This window comes from Rattus norvegicus, chromosome 20 (genome assembly GCF_021556685.1).
Source record: "Rattus norvegicus strain SHRSP/BbbUtx chromosome 20, alternate assembly SHRSP_T2T, whole genome shotgun sequence".
In the NCBI taxonomy this organism is placed as follows: Eukaryota; Metazoa; Chordata; class Mammalia; order Rodentia; family Muridae; genus Rattus; species Rattus norvegicus.
This window is the reverse complement of record NC_141553.1, coordinates 11,658,093-11,677,195: the sequence shown is the minus strand read 5'-3', so window position 1 is coordinate 11,677,195 and position 19,103 is coordinate 11,658,093. Positions and strand designations below refer to the sequence as shown.

Here is a 19,103-nt window from a genome sequence, read left to right as displayed (position 1 = left end):
CAATGAGGAGAGTTGAATCTGTGCTCCATGTGCCTCAGACATGTACTTTGGAGGCCATGTCTTCGACAGGTTATTTCCTCCGTGTCCCACTGGTGACAGATCTCCCATTCTGATGTGTATCCTCATCCCTGGTCTCCTGCAGACTGATATAAGCAATAGACACGGAGACTCCCAGGGATGGACAAGGAACCCGATGCCTGCTGTGCCTGTGGCTCCTTTCTGCTCTGTCCCTCCCAGAACTCTCACTACTGCCTGTCCTGGATTACCTCTGTTTTCTTTATGTTGCAGGGTGGTGAAGGGGAGGAAGCAGAAAAAAATGGTTTGTAATTCAGCAGCCAAGAGGGTCTGTGATCCGTGTGTGGTTTAACTATGAGCTTTGAATAAAACTAGGCCAGACGTGGAGCCAGCCCCTTTGTTCTCCATATCACCGATGTTCTAGACACAGAAAAATAAGACCCACATTATTCTCTGCCATCACATACACGTAGGATCTAGATTCTAGTTCCAGGAAGAGTCCCCGTTCCCATCTGAAACCTCATTGGCTCAGGCTTCCTGTCTGAATTTCCACTCGCTTCTTTGTCTTCTGAGAACCCACTAGGGCTCCCCTTAAAGCCCTGCTTACCGCTTTCTGGAGCTTCTAGAACCCACCTCTCTGAACTCTGACATATCCTGTCCCCACCCTGTGTCAAGGGCCTAAAAAATCCCACAGACAAAGATTAGCCACAGCAACTTCCCACCTTTCTCGCAACACGTTCCACATTCATTAGTTTTGCGTTGTGGTGGCAGAGAACCAAACAGGACAGTGTAAAAGGAGGAAGGACTTTTCCTGGCTCATGGCTTCAGGGCATTCAGTCCTTCCCAGTAGAGCAGAGCTGGAAATTAAAAGAAAAGAGAATGCTAACCCTTATCTGACTTTGTCCTTTGTTTCCTCTTCTGGGCTCTCAGTCTGGGATGGGCGTTGCCTCATTCAAGTAGGATCTACCTTCTCTGTTCATTCTCTGTGAAACCGCCCCCCACAGACGTGCCTTGAGAGATGCCCCAGTCTCCAAGGTGATTCTAGACTCAGTCAGGTTGACAATGGAGATGAACCTCCAAACCTTCCCTCTATGGCATGGGCCCCGAGAATTGACCCAGGCTCCTTCTGTTGCTTCTGCGTACCCCAAGGAGTAAATCCTAGGAAGCAAGTTCAGAATGTGAGAAAACAGGAATGGAGGTGTGTTGTAAAAAATCTAGTCTCAGTTGGGCAGGTTTCTACTCTACCTTGATTATCCAGCTCCTGCATAAAAGACACACAACTTTTATATTTTTAAGCATTATTTATTTATTATATATAGTGTTTTGCCTGCATGCCAAAAGAGGGCACCAGATCTCATTATAGATGGATATAAGCTACCATGTGGTTGCTGGGAATTGACCTCAGGACCTCTGGAAGAGCAGTCAGTGCTCTTAACCTCTTAGCCATCTTTCCAGCCTAACATATATATATGTTATATATATATATATGTTCTTTCTTTCGGAGCTGGGGACCGAACCCAGGGCCTTGCGCTTCCTAGGTAAGCGCTCTACCACTGAGCTGAATCCCCAGCCCAACCTTTATATTTTTAATAAGCCTTTAATGTGCTAGAACTGGGCAGGTATCTATCCTCTATGCTATTATGTCTAATTCTCCATCAGTAACCCTGAATTATATATAACTTGCCATGTTTCATCTGGGCAGCTCTTAACTCCAATTGGCTGGCTCACAGCCATATTTTCATGACTCACCTACCCCACAGTGTCTTCTCTCTCCATCTTCTCCTCTCTACTCGTGGTGGTCTCCTCCTCAGACCCCTAAGCCTGGGAACCGAAACCCCATCTACCTCTGTTCTTCATTCAACCAATAGTTTTAAATAAAGGACCAAAGTCACATAGCATCACTTTGTGTCCATGAGGATTCTCTTGTCCCCAGGAATCAGGGCCAGTATTTTGTATTACACTATATAGCAGCAGACCAAACCTCAGAAGAGTGAGAATTGGACCTTTTAGAGGGGAAAGACAATTCTCTCAAAAGTCACACACAAGCGAGGATAAAAGAGAAAGAAGATTTAGGGGGGCACCTCCACCCAACCATGCAGGAGGTTCAGGGAGAGATGAGACTTGCTACTTCAATAGGATCATGGTGTTGGCTAGGAGGGACAGCTCTCACCTGTGCTTTGGAGGTAACCAGAGAAACTGGTTCAGTATTTGAGGTATTCGATAGCAAGGAATAATAGAATGTAGTGATGCCTCAGGAGAGGATCCTGAGGATTAGGGACAAGAGGCCTGGTGCAGGGCAGCTCATATGTATGATGGGCCTGAGGCTCACTGTCTGGGAGAATCTTGGCATGGGTCAGCGAGACATGTGGGAGGCCTGCTTACAGATGGCAGCCACACAGGGGCTGTCCCATCAGAGGCACACATGGACTTCAGTGGCAGAAGAAAACCTCATTTCCCTGATTCGGGTAGAAGATAGCAGGGATATAGCACAGAGAAGCAAGGTGGGGTGACAAGTTGTCCAGATCAGCTTGTTGGTACACGATGGTTGGGTCTCAGTGGGGGCTGAGAGAGAAGAAGGGACACATTTCCAGAGGGCATTTCTGAGTCACATGTGGCTGTACATGGTGATATAGCACACCTCACACTCAGACACACATAAGAAGCCCAATGTCTGACACTTTGGGGCACACTGTGATAGCAATCTTCATTGTCATCTTTACCAGACTTAGAACTTTCTAAGGGACATATCACTGGGCTTATCTGTGAAAGTATCCAGAGAAGTTTAACTGAGGAGGAAAGAAAGATCCGCTGTTGTTTGGTTTTGGACCTGGGACAAAGGACTGGGTGCATATTTTACATACAATAGCAGACATGGCCTCCAGGTTCTCCCAGCATCCCTCAGTCCCTACCTAGCATACCCTGCCCCCAACCCTGAACTTTCCAGCCTAGGGGCTGGTCTGCCCTTCCCCCAGGAGCTCCTTCATATATAATCCAGATATTTTGGTCTTCTTTTCTTTCTTTTCCTCTCTTTCTGCATTCGACCCCTTTTCTCTCTTTCTCTCTTCCTTCCCTACCTTCCCCCTTTGCCCATGGTGACTTCCCTGGCCTTTGTCCTTGGGGCCAGTGAACTCACCCACCAGAGAGCAGCTTTACTATAAACCTGTCTTTAATATAATCCAATCTGGTTTGAGTTGGCTCATTTCACCAAAGGTGGAGAAATAACCTAGCACTTGTTACTTTTCTGCTGCTGTGGTAAAACACCATGACCAAGAGAATTTATTGAAGGGCCAGTTTATTTTGTCTTACAATTCCAGAGAGCTGAATGTCTACCAGGCAGACATGATGGCAGGTAGGCTAGCTGACAGGAGCAGGCACCTGAGAGCTCATGTCTTCAAATGTAAGCACGAAACAGAGAGAGCACATTGGAAGTGGCACAAGGCTTTTAGATTGCCAAGCCTGCCCCAATGACACAAGTCCTCCAGTAAAGCTGTGCCTCCTCATAATCTCTCAGAACAGCACCGCTAACTGGAGACCAAGTGTTAAATGCCTGAGCCTATGCGGGAGCTGTTTAGCTATTTGCACCAAGCATCTTGTTCCAGCAACCAGAAAACACTAAGACAGAGAATGAATATGCAAAGAAGACCAACAATGTTCTAGACTGTTGGGACACTGGGCTGTGAATAAAAGCCACCTTCAGAAGGAGCTCCAGGCATTCCCACCATTCTCCAGCACCAACCAGTTAAATCCTACCATCTGGTGCAGGGTCCTTTGGAATGAAGAAGCTCTGAGCTTAGAGCAGCCGTCAAATGCTGCATACAGAGTTGAATGGACCTTTGTATATGAGTGTGTGACAACAGAACTCCAATAAAAGGCAGACACTAAAGTCTGCTCATGCAGCTTTAGAGCAGAATATGGATTCATCAGGAACTATGTTATCGTGATAGAATCTGACAAAAAAAAAAAAAAAGGTATGTTTTCTGCCCACATCGAAAAAAAGAAAGGAAGAAAGAAAGAAAAAACTCTAAAAAATTGGAGTTAAAGTATCATGGGCATTTGGAAGGAGAAAACCTGAACAGGAGATGTACTCCCCTGCTCCAAAACCACCTAGGCAATTTATCCTCAGGTTCTCCCACTAAAGCACACAGAGACTTTGGCAGCTGTGGCAGGATAGGCTATACTACCTCATGTGCAGATAACATGGCAAATTGTCATGTGTCACGTAGGCTTGCAAAAAAAAAAAAAAACAAAAGTTGTGGGGTTTACAGTTTACAAAGGCTCTCTGGAAGGTTCCAGAAAGTCTCTAAGGTTGCGGGGTTGGATTCCCTAGGTCTACTGAAAATTTTGTCCTGTGAAGTTGTCAAGGTGAAACCTAAATTTCAATAGAGACCTCAGGATGCTGAAGATGTATGGACTCTGGGGTGTCCATTGTCAAAAGTTCCAGGTACGGAGTTGAACCTTCCTAAAGAGAGAGGCTCCATGCTGTGCTGAATGCAGAGGCTGTGGGATGGGTGTACCCAAAGTTGTTGGAGCCCAGATGTGTCCATCATGAGTCCCAGATGCCTGATACTGAGCTTCAGGATTTGGTGTTTGTTCCTTTTGCCCTAGTACCTTCTCTAGGAACTTTGAGGAGAAGCAATTAGCCACAGAGCAAAGGGCAAACAAAAACAGAAACATATACAGCAGCTAAGTTAGCACTGGAGACAGAACAGGAAGCAAACAAGAAGCCCAGCTGCATTCTGAGTGGTTGAGTCAATGTGCCAGGTATAAAGGCTGCCCTGGGGAAGGAGCCCCAGACATCCCCAACTTCCTCCTGACTGCCAGACTCCACCATGTGTCACACCAGCTGCTCCTTGGGCTGTCAGCCATCCTGCTGTGTGTCCAGCTCCTGCCAGCCCTCCTGCTGTGTGTCCAGCCCTTGCCAGTCAGCCTGCTGCAGGCCTGCTGTGTGCATTCCTGTGAGGTACCAAGTGGCTTACTGTGTGCCTGTGAGCTGCAGGCCTACTGTGTGCACGGCCCCCTCCTGTCAGTCTTCTGTGTGCGTGCCTGTGAGCTGCCGGCCAGTCTGTGTGACCTCCTCCTGCCAGTCATCTGGATGCTGCCAGCCCTCTTGCCCCACTCTGGTCTGCAGACCTGTCACCTGCAACCCCTCCTGCTGCTGACCAGTGTCTCTAAAACGGCTACCTCAACTGAAGATGGATATTTTGGCCTATCCAGCACCATTCTTGACCATGGATCAGCACAAGGCAGATGCAAACTGTGCCCACTGCACCCTGGGAATGGGGAGAGCATGCAAACAATGAACCAAACCCTGTATCCTGGCTGCCTTTGAAGAATGTCCTGGGTGCAGGGTTCTTCTCTAAATAACCTGTGTGCCAATAAAAGCAGCTTTTCTAGTCAGACGCACATATCTGTCCTGCTTCCTGACTCTCTTGGTGATCAGAAGGGACTCAGGATCAGTGCTTCCTGTGATCCAGTCTCACATGGCTGAGGAGGTGGAGATGGGTGGAGGACGTGGTCTGGTGACGTAGACAGGTCCCTGCTGTGGCCCTGGAGAATGCGGTCCCTGCCACAGACTCACTGTCTCTCATGCCTCCTGTTTCAGTTGGCAGTAGTGGGTATGCAGTTTGTCTGGTCTCTCAGTTTTCTCTCCCGTGCCATCTTGTAATGCTGGGTCCTGGTGACTTTCTCCTACAGGGCACTTCTCAAATATTTGAATCTTAGTTATGCAACATGATAGGCCCCATAACACCTTCCCTTCAGAGGTTCACATGTGCCCATCTTTAATTGATGGGTGATCAACGATAATGTAGCAAACACACAACACTTGCAGCTTAGAAGCTAGGGAGCCTCATTATGTTCTGCTGACTTCCTGGGGCAGTGGCTGCTGCGGTCACATGGCTCTTGCTCATCCGCCAATGAGGAGAGTTGAGTCTGTGCTCCATGTGCCTCAGACATTTACTTTGGAGGCCACGTCTTTGTCAATGGAGTCTAAACTGGAGGCTATTTCCTCTGTGCAGCGTTGGTGACAGTTACCCATTTCCCATGTGCACCCTTAACAACGTTTCTCATACAGCGTGAGGTGGGAAGTTCACATGGGCATGCCTTTGGCTGGCAGCATCTGCTGTGCCTGTGGCTCTGTCCTGCCCTGTGGCTCTCACAGCTCTAACTGCTGCCTGCCCTGTATCATGTAGCTGTTTCCATTATGTTGTAGACTGGTGATGAGAAACAAGCAGGGAGAAAGAAAAGTTTATGAGTCAAGTCAGTAGCCAAGATGGTCTGTGTTCAGTGTGTGGTTTAAGAGAGAGAGAGAGAGAGAGAGAGAGAGAGAGAGAGAGAGAGAGAGAGAGAGAGAGAGAGAGAGAGAGAGAGAGATTGATTTAATTCTGGGAACTCTTGAGCCAGAAGTGAGGCAGATGTTAGGGGCTCACTGTCCCAAATGTGCACATACAGTTACACGTACCATCCCTCCAACACATGCATCCATCCCTTCAACATACATGTGGATGCATGTGAACCGAATACCTAGAGCCTCATGCACACATGCACTCCTCATAACACACGACACACATGTGTGCACACACAGATTGTCCTCATACTTGAGGACAGTATCCTTTGGTTCTCATACCTTATACACTCATACATTGGCATCTGTAGTGAGAGTTTTGGTTTCTTTAAAACACAGCTTTTTTTTTTTTCATTTTTATTAACTTGGGTATTTCTTATTTACGTTTCAATTGTTATTCCCTTTCCCGGTTTCCGGGCCAACATCCCCTAGCCCCTCCCCCTCTCCTTCTATGTGGGCTTCCCCTCCCCATCCTCCCCCCATTACCGCACTCCCTCCAACAATCACGTTCACTGCGGGGTTCAGTCTTGGCAGGACCAAGGGCTTCCCCTTCCACTGGTGTCCCTACTAGGCTATTTATTGCTACCTATGCGGTTGGAGCCCAGGGTCAGTCCATTTATAGTCTTTGGGTAGTGGCTTAGTCCCTGGAAGCTCTGGTTGCTTGGCATTGTTGTTCATATGGGGTCTTGAGCCCCTTCAAGCTCTTTCAGTCCTTTCTCTGATTCCTTCAACGGGGGTCCCGTTCTCAGTTCAGTGGTTTGCTGCTGGCATTCGCCTATGTATTTGCCGTATTCTGGCTGTGTCCCTCAGGAGAGATCTACATCCGGTTCCTGTCAGCCTGCACTTCTTTGCTTCATCCATCTTATCTAGTTTGGCGGCTGTATATGTATGGGCCACATGCAGGGCAGGCTCTGAATGGGTGTTCCTTCAGCCTCTGTTCTACATTTTGCCTCCCTATTCCCTCCCAAGGGTATTCTTGTTCCCCTTTTAAAGAAGGAGTGAAGCATTCACATTTTGGTCATCCTTCTTGAGTTTCATGTGTTCTGTGCATCTAGGGTAATTCGAGTAAAAATATGGAACGCTTCATGAATTTGCGTGTCATCCTTGCACAGGGGCCATGCAAATCTCTGTATCGTTCCAATTTCAGTATATGTGCTGCTGAAGTGAGCACGTGTTTTTTTTTTTAAGATTTATTTATTTTATATATATGAGTACACTGTCGCCATCTTCAGACACACCAGAAGAGGGCATCAGATCCCTTACAGATGGTTGGGAGCCACCATGTGGTTGCTGGGAATTGAACTCAGGACCTCTGGAAGAGCAGTCAGTGCCCCTAACTGCTGAGCCACTTGTCCATCCCCACAAAGTGCAGTTATGTTAAATGTCTATGTTTGTGTTTTGATCCCAGGTGTGGGATATGCAGTGGCTTCACTTTGTCCATTAACTCTGTGTGTGTGTGTGTGTGTGTGTGTGTGTGTGTGAGAGAGAGAGAGAGAGAGAGAGAGAGAGAGAGAGAGAGAGAGAGAGAGAGATTTAATTCTGGGAACTCTTGAGACTGGCATTAACTGCGAGAACCCCATGAGGCCTGTGGCTGCTGCTGCTCCCCTGCTGTTGTTGCATTTGCTATTGTGGATTGCCGGATATTCTGATAATGAAGGTTGGACTTGTCCTAAGGAACCAGACAACCCTAATCAGCAGGAAGTAGACTGTAGAGTTCTATGCCTCCTTTCCCCTCTAACCTTCTCTCTCATCTACCAAAGAGTTGGGGCTGGAAGGGATTAGGGCGACATAAGGGCCAGAAAGGAGGTAGAGGTATATGAACCCAATAAAATAATAAATACAACAAACAGGCATCAACTCTCCCTGCCTCGCCCCGCCCCCAGCAGTTGAACCTGATTCAGACGTGAGAGATTCAGGACCCCTGAGACCCTCTGCCTGCTCAGAGTACAGAGTCGAGACCCTGTTCAACCTCTCTCTTCTTCCCCAGCCTGGACCCATAGGCCTCTTCCATTACTGTGCCGAGACAGAGGTACTCCCCAAAGGACAGATTCTAGGGAACAGAATAAAGCAGGCAGGGTTTGAGATCCAGACACATGTACGCCTTGAGCGAAAGGTCCAGAAAGGGAGCGTAGTTTTTCAGAGCCAGGAAAGGCGCACAGAGGAACAGCCAGTGGGGCCCGGAAGGGTCTGAGCAGCGAATGTGGAGCTTGAGGGATGTGGTGTGGATGGTCAGGAGCCAGCAGGGGGCAGATGTAACCTATAAAGCCAGCTGGTAGTGAGTAGGCAATGGCAGGTCACCTGGACTGTTGGAACACTTGCTCCATGTCAGGGTTAGCTTCAGATATGGGCAGGTTGGGTTGCGGCTGTCAAGGCCAGGTGGATGGACACCCCTCTGCTTCTCCCTTCACTTTGAAACACCTTACTGTCCCATCAGGATGTGATCTGAGAAGGTCACTGAGTTAGTGGCTCTTGGTAGTCTGTGCAGTGACCCTGGTTCTGTGCCTGTTACTTCTGTGCCTTATCTTCCCAGTAGAACCAACCCTGCTCTGGGGTTTCTTGAGCCTTGTCCCTGCAACATGGAGGTTGGGACTTGTATATTGTGCCTCTGAAGGGCCCTGAGGCTGCGTTTCTGCTGAGTCCCTTCTCCCACCCAGCCTTCAGCCCAAGGATTTTATTCCCCACCAGTGGAACCGGCTCTTCACCCAGACAGCTCACGTTTTGCCCTCAGATAGACACAGCACTGAGGCATGTGTTTGCACATGACACAGGGGCTCTCCTGGATCTGGTCAGGGTTCCTAACTGGCCAGAGCAATTGGTATAAAGCTCTGTAAAGACATGGATATTAGCACAGGGATGACCACCCAAGCCAGGACACCTCAGTCTGTGAGAGGAGGCAGCGACAAATCACCAATGGGGGAGTGGGGCAGGGGTAGCAGTTTAATGAAAGGAAAAGAAAGATTCATTTATTTAACCAGACTGTCTCTGACCACCAAGTAATGACACCAAGACTTAGCTTTATTCATGTAGTTCAGACATTAGCTTAGGCTATTTCCCAAGTAGCTCATATAATCTAATTAACCCATTTATTCTAATCTGTGTTCTGCCACATGGCTGCTCCTTCCTCTCTATCTGGCTGTTAAATCTCCCAGCTCTAATTCTTTCCCAGAGTTCCCATCTCTACCTGGATGTCGCCTCCTTTCCTCCCATGCTTTGCTATAGGCTGTTCAGTTCATCTGGAGAAGATGTTTACAAAACACTGATATGGATGTTGCTTCATTAAAGTAACAATGTCAAAGTTCAGCCTGCACTCAGATCTGTGCCAGTTCAGAAATACAGCCTTGACCCAGTGCACACGAGATTTTTCCCAACACGAAAATGCCCATTAAGTAACTATATGAATGTCCTGCATTCTGTCTGGACTCTGTCACAAGTACTCACTTCTGCTATTGGAGTACCAAGCAGTGCGAGCCAACCTGTGGACAAGGAGCCAATGAAAGTTTATTACAAAACAGACAAAGGCCCAAATTAGCCTGATGATATCATAAAAGATTTGAAGCAAACAAACATAGCAAAAAAAAAATCTCTGTTTTTTACCTGAAGAGTCTAACCTTTTTATGTTTATTGTAATCACTGATATATTTGGATTTACTTCAGATTTCTTTTGCTCTGCCTTTCTACACTCCCTTCAAAAAACTACATTGTGTGTGCATGTGTCCATACCTGTGCACATGTATGTGTATGTGCTGACATGTATGTATATGTGTGTGCACATGTGTGTATGTGTATGTGTGTATTACACATGCTACATGTGTGTAGGTCAGAGGACAACTTAAAGGAGTTGGTTCTCTTCTACCGTGTGAGTCCTAGGGATTGAACTCAGGTTGTCAGGTTTGGTGGCAAGCTCTTACCTTAAATAAGCCACCTTGCCTGTCCCCTATATATCCTGTAAAATCCTTTCCATTTTCATTTACATTGACGCCATTTTGTTTTCTAATTTCAATTTCTGCCTTGGGTCAGAATCTCATGAACATTCATTCCTTCTGATGAGCTGTAAGATTTCAGCTGGAGCCTTTGTGTGATCTGGGCTGATGATCTCTGTTCTCCTTGTAGAGAAGATCAGGTGGCTTTCCCTTACCTGCAGTATCTAGGGCTCTGACTTGACCCATCTGTTTGTCAGCTTCTGAGGCCCTGTTCCTTTGGCTCCTAAAATCTTCCTCTCAACAGCTCAGTTTCCTTTGGTGTATCTGTTGCTGGCAGAGACCCCTTCTCTTTGCTTTAAGAAGTGGGAGTTGCTGGGAGCTCAAGCAGTGTTCTGGTAGCTGTACATGATTCCAGAAGTTCTATCTACAATATCTGGTCCTGCTGCTGCTCACTCTGTCCATGTCCTCTTGGGGCAAGAGTGCCTCCTGACTGCTGTGAGCACCCATCTCTCCAGAGTGTTCTTAACTTCCATGGAGCCCTTTCTGTAGCTCCTTCACATGGCTCCATTTCTCTCTTTGTAGCATCCTTGGCCTGAAGCTGTTTCTGATGGTGTGTGTTGGCTGGCATTGCTGTATCAGACTCTATCATTTCATTTTTGAAAGGCACCTTCAGCGTCACAAGCTCCTCCTTCAGCAGTTGGAGCATGTATTTCTCATCCTATGTCTGATATGATCCTTTGTTTCTGTGTTCGTAGCATGTGGTTTAATCTTGTGTGTCCACGGTTTCCTCATCACTTTTGGTTTTTGACAGTCACATATGGAACAAGGTGTATCTAGCTGTGTTTTGTTTTGGTTTGTTTGTTTTGGTTTGAGGAGGATGCAGCCTATTTTGGGATGTCATGACTTGCTATCCTCTAAAGATGACATAGCAGTTGCCATCTTGGGACCAGAGCAGCTATAATGACCTGTATGAGACCTTTGCAAGATGGGGACAGTGGAGAACTCACAGGATGGTGCATGAGACTTCCCTCCTCTCTGAGGCTGCATAAGCAGTTAACTATTGCTAAGAGGAAGACTCTTCTGTAGTGTAGCTGCCCATCAGTTGCTCATACTCCTGTAGGTAACCTCAGAAAACTCACTGCCTCACCAAGTTGGCCTGCTCATCAGGATTCTGCCTAAGGACAGGTAGATACATCTTCCAAAAGTCCCACCAAAGTCTCTGTGTTTTATGTATTTTTATTTTTGTGGAACCTTTCTTAGACGTTACTTCTCTGTTTCTTCTGTCCAGTTCCTTGTCTCCTCTTTGCTCCTCTTCTCTTCTCCCTCTCCTGTCCCCCTTCTGTCCCTTTATTCTCCTCCCCTCCTGTGCCCCTTCCTCCTCTCCACCATGTCCTCTCCTCTTCTCCCTCTCTCCTTTCCCTTCCTCCTCTCCCCTCACCTCCTTTTCCACTCTGCTTGTTATCAGTGTCATTAAAGGTCAAAGTCCAAGCCCAGTAATTCAGATGTGGTTGCCCATCTTCATGAGTCCATGAAACAAGCAAGTAATAATAAAAATCAGAAAAAGGAGATTGACTCAAGGCAGCCACACTGGAAAGAAGGACAGAGAGATCCAGTGACTGCTCCCTCCCCCCAAGTCCATCTTCCAGGTCTTGTCATGAGAGTAAGGTTGAGATAGAAGACAAGAGCTATACATAATTAAGCAGTCCTGATCAAAGTGTGGTCCTGCCTAGAGTGGTAGACTATCATTATCTCGGCTTCAGCCTGTCTTAGAAGATGGCGTGATAGGTTATTTGTATGAGCTCCCTTCTTAGGAGACAAGTTCCCATCTGTCTGGCCCCAGGGTTTAGCCATTCATTTTCTAGCAAGAGACTCCCAGGGAATTCCAGTTTCCTTGAGCATCTTGTTTCCACAGGCCAGATAACTAGAGTGAGACATGAGCGTCTCTTAGAATGTTCTTGCTCCTTCTGGGCATGCTAATTATACACTTCCATCCACAAATGATGATCCAGCTTCCCAGAGTTTCCCTTGATGGTTTGTCTTTGTCTCCGCCTGCCCTGACTATGTTTCTCTTTGTATTTACATTTTGACTACTTCTATCTGACCGGTCTTCCCATCCAGTGACCCCACCTTTGGCTACATCAAATGTATCCTTGAAGTTAGGAAGGAGCTCATCTTTCATTCTGTATCTTGGCTTTGATTGTATTCATTTGACTCTTAGTTTCAAGTCCTCATCTGTTCACACAGAAGTAACATTTTAACACACGAATGACAGATATTTTAGAGTTACACACCCATATCATGTTTGAATTTGATTTTTGGTTTGTTCTGTTTTTTGACAATGGATTGGGATGGTTGGGTTTTCCTTGCTTTCTTTTGGATGCCCCACACTCTGACTGGATTGAACTGCAGTGAAAATAACATAAGGAACCTCATCTCCCTCAGCAGCTTTTGTCAGTTCTCCCTGTGTGGGTGACTGTTACAATGTTTAACTTCATTGTGCCAAGGCTGCATAGTGAGAACTTGTCTCAGTCTACACCTTGAAAAATACATGTGGATAAAAGAGAGCACAAACTTTATGGAAAGCAATTTATTTGGCTGAAAGGACACAGAGAGATAATAGCAGTCAGGACATCCCTGGGGTTTGGACAGAGGCAGGGAGAAACTGGATTATTCTTTTCACTGGCTCTCCACTGTTCCAGAGTGGGTTGAACATGCTTCCTACCTGCCTCACAGAGGACAGGTGTTGGCAGAGGACAGATATGTCTCATCTGGCAGCAGCTGGTTTGGAGACACTTGTCAGCAGCAGGAGGGGGTGCTACAGGTGACAGGCCTGCAGACCAGGGAGGGGCAGGAGGGCTGGCAGCATCCGGAGGACTGGCAGGAGGAGGTCACACAGACTGGCCGGCAGCTCACAGGCACACACACAGAGGACTGGCAGGAGGGGGCCATGCACACAGTGGGTCTGCAGCTTACAGGTACACAACAGGTTACCTGGCATCTCACAGGAACACATATGGCAGGCCTGCAGCTCAAGGGTACACAGGCTGGCTGGCAGGGACTGGACACACAGCAGGCTGGCTGACAGGGGCTGGACACACAGCAGGCTGGCTGGCAACCTGAAGAGCAACTGGTGTGGCACATGATGGCAGATACTGACTGGTCAAGAGGAGGGTAGGAATGTCTGGCACTCCTTTCTGGTGTGACTTTTATACCCAGCCCTGTGTTCCAACTACCCAGAATGCAGCTGGTCTTCCCTGTGGTGTTTCCATCACTTGCTCCTCAGTGACTTGTTATTCTGGGATGCGTCTTCCTGAGTTATGTTCTCCATAAACAACTTTAGCTTGAGGCCAACTTAACATAAACAGGATATACTGGTTTAACTTACATGTACTCTGCTGTTTCTCAGGCCATCATTGAGCCCCTAGGGACACTGACTGGATTGAGTGTAGGATTATGTTCTTTCTCATCTCATTCTACCAATGAAGGCCTTGAGGTGATACTGTATTTCATCATTATTATTTATTTTGACTCTCCATTGTAAAGTGTGAAACTTTAACACAGAGACTGGGAAACTAGGAGCTATGGCCTAAGTTCCTTATACTTTCTATCTTTGTAAAGAAAGGCAACAACATGTCTGCATGCATCTGTGTTGCCAGCTGTTGAGTCCAAAACATTTGCCATCACACCTTAACATAAAATTAGCTAGTTGCTATTGTTTCTCTTCTGTTGTGATAAATCACTTGACAAGCACAATTTAAAGGAGGAAGGATTTTATTTTGGCTTATAGTTCAAGGTACAATTCACCATGGTGGGGAAGTCAAGTGAACAGGAACTTGAAGCAGCCAGTCTGAGAAAGCAGAGAGGATGAATGCTGTTGCCACCCAGCTACTTTCTCTACTTAATATTGCCTAGGGAATGGCACCTCCTACTGTGGACTGCTCTTCCCTCCTTAACTAATGTAATTGAGACAGCCCTTTGCAGGCATGCCCAGAGGATTCTAGTTTTTGTCTACTGACTATACTAACCACGACAGTAACAATGTATAACAGAATAACAAGTCTATTGTGTCGTGACTGATTCAGGGAGTCATATGTTCCTTCAGTAAATGCAACTGTGTGGTTGCAAAAAGCCCAGAAAGCTTTACAACAGTAAATGAGTGACCTCCTACCCTGGTTCCTTGTACTGTATCCCCACAACTGTTGCCAACCCCAGGGCTGTAGAAGCAGTTACTGCCTCCTAGGCCCTGAGTTACACAAGCTTATATATGCCATATGCTCCCTTCCTTCAAGGCCTTCTGTATGCCTAGCCCCTATGTGCTGGCTGATCTTATGTCAACTTGATACACAGACTAGAGCCATCTGAAAGGAAGGAACCTCAATTGAGAAGATGATGTCATAAGATTCAGCTGTAGGGTATTTTCTTAATTAGTGATTGATGGGGAAAGGCCTAGCCCATTGTGGGTGGTTTCATCCTTGGGCTGGTGGTCCTGAATTCTATACAAATTCAGGCTAAGCAAGCCAGGGGAAGCAAGCCAGTAGGCAGTATCCCTCCATAGCCTCTGCATCAGCTCCTGCCTCTGGTATCTTGCCCTGTGTGAGTTCCTGTCCTGACTTCTTTCGATGATGAGCAGTAATATAGAAGTCTAAGCCAAGTAAACGCTTTCCTCTCCAACTTGCTTTTTGGTCATGGTGGTTTCCTCAATAGAAGCCCTAACTAAGACACCATCAGGCAGCCTGTTGTACGCCTGCGAGATGCAGGCCCACTGTGTGTTCCTGTAGCCTGCCATACCTCAGGTGCCACCAGCACTCCTGCCCATTCTGTTCTGTAGACTCCTCCCTGCAGCTCTTTAGCCTGCGACCTCTGTAGCCATCCTGGCTAAGAGATGGGAACAGCTGCATGATTGCTTTCCCACCAGGCTGTCCCTTATGGCTCCGCGGAGACCTCCCAAACCTGAGGGCACTGCCTGCCTTCTTTATAACAAAGCTCCTAGGCTACTAGAGCAGCAATGAGGTAGATACCTGGCTCCACATCCTTCAGCCCTTGACCGCTAGCAGCAAATACTGGTAGGAGGCATTCTGTGTCTATGTACTGCTTCACTTCAGTCCTCCACACTGCTCAGGACTGTCGCTGGGAACCTTAAAGCTTCTCCCAGGCCAGCAGCAGGGTGATCACCATGAGGGTCACGTCTCTCTGAGGTTCGGCCTCACACTGGGCTGTTGTATCCCAGTGGCTCTCATTCCTGTTGCTGCTTTGGGGAAGTGTAGAGATGGCTAGGGCTTAGGAGGGGGAGGCATTTGTTAGCATCTCGCATCCCTGAAGGTAACTATTGATCTCTGCTTAGCAACAAGCTGGAATCCTAAAATGCCTTCAGCCCGAGGATTTAACTTGAATCTCCAACACTCCTATTTCTCCTCGTCTTTGTAAAGATGATGGAAAACAGCCTTCATTCAGGACTGAGTGACAGCCCCTGCTCCTAGAACCTATACCCATGCTCTCAGAGGCCAGAGGGACTTCACAGAGGGGGCTGTATCCTATAGTGTGCAAAAGCCCAGTGACACCATAGGTTAGCGTCTGAGGGAGGCAGGAGGGTGGCTGGACACTGACAGACTGGCTCTGCAGAGCAGGGAGAAGTAGGAGTTGAAGCTGAAGAGACCTTAGAACCACTCTCTTTTGGAGCATCCATGTAAGACCTTGCCTATGCCTGGGCTCAGCTAGGGAGATCCTATGCAGGTGTGTGGCCTCCTCAAGCTGTGCTGTTGGAAGTCTACAGTGCTGGAAGCCACCAAGTCCTTGGTCCTTCTGTAGTTTAGAACGGACACATCTACCTTGGCCTGGTGTTCCTGGCCTCCAGTCATAGCTCATCCCGGGGTAGGTAGAAAGATAGGGAAACTGGGAGTGAAATAGGAGCTGAGCTGGCTGTGGTTTCATTTAGAACAGCAGAAAGCCACTGTCTCTTGTTGAGGCTGAAGTCCAGGGTCAAGTATTTGAGCACTGTGTCTTCTGAGGCTGGGCAGGGGTGGGGTTGTAAGGGGAGGGAGCAGCTGCCAGCTCTGATGATGCCGGTGATGGGGAGCAGGCCATTGGCACATTGGGAGCCTGGAAGTTTGGGGAACAAGGAGGTGAATGAACAGGGACAGCACCAGTACAGCTCACCTGTGGCAGATGCTCACTGTCTTAGGATTTTACCTCTGTCAACAGACATCATGACCAAGGCAACTCCTATAAGGACAACATTTTAATTGGGGCTGGCTCACAGCTCCAGAGATTCAGCCCATTATCACCAAGACAGGAGCATGGCAGCATCCAGGCAGAGATGGTACAGGAGGAGCTGAGAGTTCTCTATCTTGTTCTGAAGACAAACAGGCAAAGACTGGCTTCCAGGGAGCTAGGATCAGGGTCTTAAAGCCCACGCCCACAGTGACACACTCCAACAAGGCCACGCCCACTATATCAAGGCCACGCCCATTACATCAAGACCACTCCCACTCCAACAGGGCCACACCTCCAAATAGTGCCACTCCCTGGGCCAAGCATATACTTACCAAAATCACCAAGGGACTTCCATGACAGACTGTGTGTGTTATATTCACATGAATGGGGGGGATGCCCTCCCTGGGGTCCTGCTCATCCAACATCCTCCTGGGAGACCCCTAGCATCTATTGTCATCTCCTTGGAGGAGCTGCTGCCCAGTAGAGCCCAGCAGTGAAACTTTATGTCATTCCCTCACCTTACAGACACCTACCTGACACCCCAGGGACAATCTGCTGGCCATAGAGAATGACTTTGTAAGTGGTGAATGTCCTCAGCCCAGTAGCGATCACAGCAGGCTCACAGCCCCCCCCCCCACCCCCCGTTAATGTTTGGACTGTAGCCTTGTGAATGTCCAACGAAAAGCGGCTCCCTCTTCTCAGTTCTCCTTTCCTCCTTTCATGAGTAAAGACAGAATCAACTTCGTGGAGAAAAGATTTATTTTAGTTCATGGTCGCAAAGGTTTTGGTTCATATCCTTTGGCTCAGCCGATTTGGGACTAGTGGTGGGGACAGTATCATGGTAGAGGACAAAGCCATTTACCTCCAGACAGACAGTAATCCGAGAGAAAGAGAGAGAGGGGTGGGGAGGGACCAGGGATGGCCTGGAAGGTTGTTTTATTTTGTTTTGCTTTATGAGGCAGGGTTTCTCTGTGTAGCCCTGCCTGTGCTAGAGCTCGCTCTGTAAACCAGGCTGGCCTCGAACTCACAGAGATCCGCCTGCCTCTGCCTCCACCATTTCCAGGTAATAGTATGGAAGCTTTAAAGCCACACCCCCTCACCCCAGTGTCCTATTTCTTCCAGCTAGCTCCTCCCCACTGCAGGACCCATCACCTCTCCTATTAGTGCTGTCAGCAGGGGTCTGAGCCATCACCTGGGAGCGATATTTCATATTCATGATTCAAACCATTTCAAATCCCCGCAGCGTCCACATTATTCAAATGCCTCCACGAGGCTAGACTAAGGCAGCATCGATAGCTCCTGGAAACATTAAAAAGGAAGTATGTGTCTCTGATGCCCAATGGCTGGGAGTCAGTATTCCTCTTCCAAAGGGATGAACGAGGGGTTGGCAAGGAAAGTTGGACCAAAGCAAGACTGAAACCCAGTAGAGCAATATGACTCCTGAAGCTCTGTCAGGCATCTAGATCTTGCCATGATGTGAGCTCCAAGGACTTGCGTGTCTCTGCCTCTATGGCCTTGCTGTTTGTAGCCACCATGGCCTGTGGCTGGTTGCTGGCATCTCCTGCTACACGGGGTCCTCCTTGCCCCTCTGACTTTCTGCTCACAGTTTACTCATGACCTTCTTGGGGGATGCCTGGTAGGATCAGGATTTCAGCACATTCTCTGGCCTCCAAGGCTTTCCTCTGAAATCTGAGTGGACGCTTCAGTGACATTGAAACAGTGTAGCTATCTGTGTCTATGCTGACCACTGACCCGGTAGCTCTGGCTAGCCTCAGTGAACTAGACTAGACTCTGAAACAATGTATCTGTTTGTGTCTACGCTGAGGGTTTAGTTCTGACTTGCTTCAAACTTCACCTCCTGAGTGCTGGGATAAAGGCGTGATCACCCAGACTTCTGTATTCCAAAACCCTGCAGAACCAAGGCTGCTATCAGCTGAAGTAGCTGCCTGGCTCCTGGGATCACAGTTCCGTGGCTGGGCAGAAGCATCTTGGAAATTACTTCACTGGATAGCTCTATCTGGACGTAGGACTCCAAGTTCTTATAGAAAAGTCTTCCATAGAACTTAAACTGGGGTTGCTTTCAAAGGTACCCCATTTCCCCCAGCTAGGTCCCATCTCCTAAATGGGGTACCCCAGCTAGGCCCCATTTACAGTCTCCCCAAATGTCCTGCCACTGTGGGGAGAGCATATTCTACAGGAGCCATTGGGGGATGGGCCCCACCTTGGGATGCTTTCTCTTCTTTTGTACTCAATCCTTTTAAAGAGACCCTGTGATTGGGGTTGGGGATTTAGCTCAGTGGTAGAGCGCTTGCCTAGCAAGCACAAGGCCCTGGGTTCGGTCCCCAGCTCCGAAAAAAAGAAAAAAAGAAAAAAAGAAAAAAGAAAAAAAAGAGACCCTGTGACAATTTGGATCAGGATGTCCCCAAGGTCTGTGTGCTGAAGTCATGGTCCCCAAACTGTGTGTCACTGGGAGCTGGTCCAACCTTTAGACATGAAGCTAGCCAATGGACACTGCCTCCTTCCTCCCTCACTTGCTGTACAGTCTCGTGTGCCTTGCCACACACCCTGAAGCAATGGCAGATCACAGTGACAGATCATAGAAGAAACCGGGAGCT

General features: G+C 47.9%; 2 protein-coding genes and 1 non-coding gene across 4 annotated transcripts in view; 2 read left to right on the top strand and 1 right to left on the bottom strand.

The window, feature by feature from the left end:
• The window catches only part of Tspear (thrombospondin-type laminin G domain and EAR repeats), a 172,923-nt gene that overhangs the window by 35,084 nt on the left and 118,736 nt on the right, over positions 1-19,103 (top strand). The window lies entirely within an intron of this gene.
• Positions 4,845-5,174, top strand: Krtap12-2 (keratin associated protein 12-2). The gene has a single exon (NM_001402163.1). The coding sequence runs from the start codon at positions 4,845-4,847 to the stop codon at positions 5,172-5,174; it is 330 nt and encodes a 109-aa protein (NP_001389092.1).
• LOC120099044 (U6 spliceosomal RNA) lies at positions 7,426-7,529 on the bottom strand. Its single transcript, XR_015646061.1, has one exon. It is a non-coding gene; the product is annotated as a U6 spliceosomal RNA (small nuclear RNA).

Bases quoted from the DNA above. Each gene is read 5' to 3' on its own strand.
- Krtap12-2 (NM_001402163.1), top strand. From the start codon at position 4,845: ATGTGTCACACCAGCTGCTCCTTGGGCTGTCAGCCATCCTGCTGTGTG.